Source organism: Phacochoerus africanus, chromosome X (assembly GCF_016906955.1).
Source record: "Phacochoerus africanus isolate WHEZ1 chromosome X, ROS_Pafr_v1, whole genome shotgun sequence".
In the NCBI taxonomy this organism is placed as follows: domain Eukaryota; kingdom Metazoa; phylum Chordata; class Mammalia; order Artiodactyla; family Suidae; genus Phacochoerus; species Phacochoerus africanus.
The window spans coordinates 63,264,632-63,269,918 of record NC_062560.1 but is presented as its reverse complement, the minus strand read 5'-3'; the positions used below and the strand labels follow the sequence as shown (position 1 = coordinate 63,269,918).

Below are 5,287 nucleotides of genomic sequence, written 5' to 3'. Positions count from 1 at the left end.
CTCTTTCACCCTAACTTACATCTAACCATCTAGCCCCCTCTTTCCTGTCCCCACCCCATATTCCAGGAAATGTTAGGAGGATTTTCTAATCTAAAATTACTGCTCACTTAGCATACAGCTTGTGGGAAATACAGAAAAACGTAATATAAAATTTTAAAAATCACTGTTAGTTATACCACCCTGAGACCAACGTTGCTAGTTTTTTTCGCGTTTTCTCTTCTAACCTCTCTTTATAAGTTTCTCCCCCGCTCACGTCTCTCCTTCCCAGAGCCCAGGGCTCAAATTAAACGGACAGATTTAGGATGGGTGAATGCCTTGCCTAACATTTTAGTTATTATTTTCTCTTAGCTCTTTTGAAATTATAAAAAAAATAACACCAGTTGAAAACCGAAAGAGTAAACTAATAAAACCTGGTTTCTAGAAAACCCAGGTGGTCTGGGACGAGTGGGAGATGGATGAATCAGCCATGTTAGAGAACCTGGGAAGGTGAGCAGAGTTGGAAACTTGATAGATCTAATAACTTATTGGCTCATGGTTTGTCAGTCACTACAGCCCAGCAAATGAAATTAGAGTAGAGTTGTGGGGGAGGGAGGGAGTGACGCAGCAAGCTATTTGCACAAAAAAAAAAAAAAAAAAAAAAAAAAATCTAGCCCAGAGACGGCTGCGTAATCACATTGCGGCACCGTTTTTTCCTTGCAGCAGCTGCTGCTTGCGGAGGCGATCTGCCCACTGCGGCTCTCTGCAGTCTCTAGCTCGCTCCTGCAGGACCGGTCACGGAGGCCGTCGCCGCTCTCTGCACCCCAGCCCAGCCACCGCTGCCTCTGTGCCGTTTTTATATCCTCAGCACAGCCTTCGTCCCTGCAGCAGCCTCGACTGTCGCTCCAGGCTCCCACAACCCGACCGCTACCGCTCGTTCCACCTCTGCCCCAGCCACCGCCGCTTCTGATATTCCGGTGAGTCTTCCCTTGCGGAGGTCAGGTCTCCCGATCTTGGCGGTAGCCACCTTAGGCTTGTGAGGTCCTTTGAAAAATGGCCGAGTCAGCCGACCACAAGGAACTGTTAGAATCCACTCAAGAAGAGGCTGGTGATAAGGTAATGATGGAAGGGCCCGGGGAACAGCTGGAGCGCGGTGAAGATGCCGCAGCCGGGCCTGGAGATGATGGGGAGCGCGGTGAAGAAGCCGCCGCTGGGCCTGGGGAAGGCGGGGAAAAAGGTGAAGATACTGATGAGGACTCAGACGCAGACCGTCCTAAAGGACTTATCGGTTATCTTTTAGATACAGACTTTGTTGAAAGTCTACCTGTGAAAGTTAAATACCGTGTGTTAGCCCTCAAAAAGCTTCAAACTAGAGTGGCCAACCTAGAATCCAAATTCCTGAGAGAGTTTCATGGCATTGAAAGAAAGTTTGCTGAAATGTATCAACCTTTATTGGAAAAAAGACGTCAGATAATCAATGCAATTTATGAACCTACAAAAGAGGAATGTGAATATAAATCAGATTCAGAAGACTGTGATGATGATGAGATGTATGATGAGGAAGAGCTGTATGGTAATGAGGAGGGTCTCCTACATGAGTACATGGATGAGGATGACGGTTGTGAAGAAGACTATTATGATTATGTTATTGAGGAGAATGATGAGGATGATGATGACGCTGCTGCTGCTGCTGATGATGATGACGACGATGATGATGACGACGGCGACGACAACGAGGCTGCCAGAGGTGAAAATAAAGAAGAGGATCCTAAAGGAATTCCTGATTTTTGGCTGACTGTCTTAAAAAACGTTGACACACTCACTCCTTTGATTAAGAAATATGATGAGCCTATTCTGAAGCTCCTGACAGATATTAAAGTGAAACTTTCAGATCCTGGTGAGCCTCTCAGTTTCACACTAGAATTTCACTTCAAACCAAATGAATATTTCAAAAATGATCTGTTGACAAAGACTTATGTGCTGAAGTCAAGGCTAGCATATTATGATCCCCATCCCTATAGGGGAACCGCGATTGAGTATTGCATAGGCTGTAAGATAGATTGGAATGAAGGAAAGAATGTCACTTTGAAAACCGTCAAGAAGAAGCAGAAACACCGGATCTGGGGAACAATCCGAACTGTGACTGAAGATTTTCCCAAGGAGTCATTCTTCAATTTCTTTACTCCTCAAGGAATCAACTCGGATGGAAAGGATGGAAATGATGATTTTTTACTTGGTCACAATTTACGTACTTATATAATCCCAAGATCAGTATTATTTTTCTCAGGTGATGCACTTGAATCTCAGCAGGAGGGGGTAGTTAGGGAAGTTAATGATGAAATTTATGACAAAATTATTTATGATAATTGGATGGCTGCAATTGAGGAGGTTAAAGCCTGTTGCAAAAATCTTGAGGCAATAGTAGAAGACATTGATCGCTAAAGCAGAGTGTACACAGCCCTGCACTTAACTGACCTAGATCTAGTTACTCAAGATATAAGAAGTTAATTACAGTGTTGTGTTCTTAATTTTTCTTGAGGTGTCAGTTAAAACTGACACCTTAGAAATATGAAAGTTCGAATACTAATTCATTTGACCTTGCATTTTAGTAGTAGAATGTTTTCAAGAAATATAGACTGTGGTAAATAATTTAAGACATTACTATAGTGATGTGTAGTTTAATCCTTCTGAAGTCCTTTGGTCATGTAGGCACTAAACTATAGCTGTGAATATTATCAGAACTGCTAAATGAGATAAATATTTATTCAGAAAGAAAATCTTGGAGACCCAAGCCAAGGTTCTTTAGCTGTTGTTTGTATACTGCATTTGTGTTTTCTTAGTACGTATTAGCCAGTGGGTTTAATTTTGTTGTGCATGCTTCATTTTGCAGTAAAAATGCAGAATTTAAAACTCGAATGCTTGAGAAAAAGCCTGCATATGGTTAAGAATTTCAGGCAAAACTACATTTACTGTTAACAACAGCTTGTGTGCATAGGCTCTTGTATTTTATGTGACCATGATAAACAATGAAGCAGTCATATTGGTGTTTATCAGTGAAGTGTTAATTGCAGTATTTTCCAAAGATTGCCACATATTATTCTGTGTAATTGTATAAACTGTAATTACAGTGTATAGTTTCTCTTTTCCTATAGTGCATTTAATCATTCATCGAAAGCATTACTTTATCATTTTGCAAAGATTTTTAATGTTCTTTCACCACAAAATAAATAAAAATTTCAGTGTCTCATGTTATAAAAGTGATCTTCAGTAATATGTTAATTACAGGACTTTTGGAAAATATTTAAAAAATGCATTAAAACTAAAATCCATATACCCACTCCCCAAAGATAAGCATTGTTAATGTTTGAATTATTTTCTACCATTCTTTTTTCTTTTTGTTTAAATATACATGCAAATTTACTAAAACTATACTTAGATGTACAAAGAAAGTGTATCTTTCTTTGTTGTTTACAACTGATCTTAATCGTGAATCCACCTCCACCTCCCTGGGCTGCAGAGAAACAAAAATCTCAACTTTAATCTAGTTACTTCATTGTCAGTTAATAATTTAAACACTCCAAAAATAACAGGATCTCGTGTGTTAGTCTATATTTCAGATTTACCTACTCTCCCACAACCTCAACTGGATATAGAGGACCTTATATTGCTTTATGACATTGGTGGGAGGGGGTGTGCACTGACTGGGGACAATGGGATGTGGTTGATCAGAATGCTGACTTTGTCCCAGAGATTATTTTGCCTTCCTCAAGTGTGGAAACCCAGAAGTTTGGCTGCCCCCTTTAGCATACTCTGTGAAAGTCACATCTATCCCTCTGGGACAACAGTGAACTTCTTAGTCCCTTCCATGCCATGTGAGAGCTGAGAGTGGCTAGGAAGTGCTAACTCTGTCTCGTTATTGCTGCCTATCCACTCTTCCATCCCAGGTGGTTGTGATGTGATCCCACAGAATTATAAAATGAAAGTGGAACAAAAGCTCCTCTGCTCGTGACTTATTCTTCCACTATTGAACATATCTCCTCCTTCGGATTTTGTCTCAAAAAGGTAAGTTTATGACAGTGCCTGCTCTTCTTACCACTGTCTCATCTCTACAATCAACTGGGGAGGAAGGTATGGGCTTTTTTTCTCTCCTTTTCTTGTCTGGACAGGATATTCCTCTAAAATATCTTTCTCCCAGGGATAGTGGTAAACAGTGACCAGCTTTTCTCTGGAGTTGTAGTGTTGACAGGGTATCGAGAAATAGACAATTCCCTATTATAGAGGAACCTAAATCAGGAAACACTTCCAGGGTATACTTGGTAAATGCAGACTTTTTCACATTTTTCACAGCCATTAAATCTTGACCTCTATTAAATTTGTGACTCCCTCTAAGCCCCTCCTACATACAAAAGTTAGGCCCCTTTTAATAGTGGTTGCTGTTACTGTGCACTAAAACATCTGGAACATGAGTGTATTTTGCTATTTCAGGGAGGAATACCAGATACTTGAAGTCTCTCCTGCCCTTTTCTCTTGCCTCCATGAAATAAAGCAGTAAAGCTGCTTATGGGTTTTCTCTAAGGGCAAGCTAGTCCCCTTTACTGTATTTCTTATGTCAGTGGTCTCCAGACAAAGGTTTCCGGGGACATACCCATAGTTGAACAGGCTGGGTTTTATTCATCATTGTGGGAATAGAGAACATGCATCATGGGGAACCATTGTATGTTATCAGTAAGTATGTGTTAGAAAACATATTTTAGGATGTGGGCCTTGGTCGCATGTTTTGGTGGATGGGCTAAGGAAGCCAGGGTATTTGTAGCTCAATAAATCTTGTCTATAGGGAGGAGAAATTAGAACAGAATAAGGCAGCAAATGGTAAAGAGGTTTAGCCACTCATTTTAGCTAGAATGGCAGGGGTGGTTGATATTTTTTGGGTGGCACATTGGCCTTGTTTTTGTCTTTGCTTAGACAAAATTAAGAGGTCTTGCTTTGTCTCATTTTATTGTGGTCTCAGAGTAACCTTGTCTGAGGTTGGTATTCTCTGAGCTGGTTTATGTATAATTGAATAACATGGCCTAGCTCTGAGTACCGGGCCAACTTCCCTTCTCAGGAATGTACTTTGATACTGTCATCACTCCCATAGCTTGTGGTGGGATGGAGGTTCATTTGATTCGGATTTCGACTAGTGTATAGGCCCTTTAGGCCTTGAGGAAAAGTCATCAGCTTCAGTCCATATACCAGAAACCTGTATTAGGGTTTAGGGCTCAAGCATGACTAAAAATAGAATTTTACCTTAATTCTTTTTGTAATTGTTCTT

At 40.6% G+C, this 5,287-nt stretch overlaps 1 protein-coding gene across 1 annotated transcript; it reads left to right on the top strand.

The window, feature by feature from the left end:
* The first annotated feature begins 655 nt into the window (after positions 1-655).
* Positions 656-3,201, top strand: LOC125118288 (nucleosome assembly protein 1-like 2). Its single transcript, XM_047764570.1, has one exon. The coding sequence runs from the start codon at positions 1,030-1,032 to the stop codon at positions 2,416-2,418; it is 1,389 nt and encodes a 462-aa protein (XP_047620526.1). The 5' UTR covers positions 656-1,029; the 3' UTR covers positions 2,419-3,201.
* The last annotated feature ends 2,086 nt before the right edge of the window (positions 3,202-5,287 follow it).

Coding starts and splice junctions, on each gene's coding strand:
- LOC125118288 (XM_047764570.1), top strand. CDS start 1,030: ATGGCCGAGTCAGCCGACCACAAGGAACTGTTAGAATCCACTCAAGAA.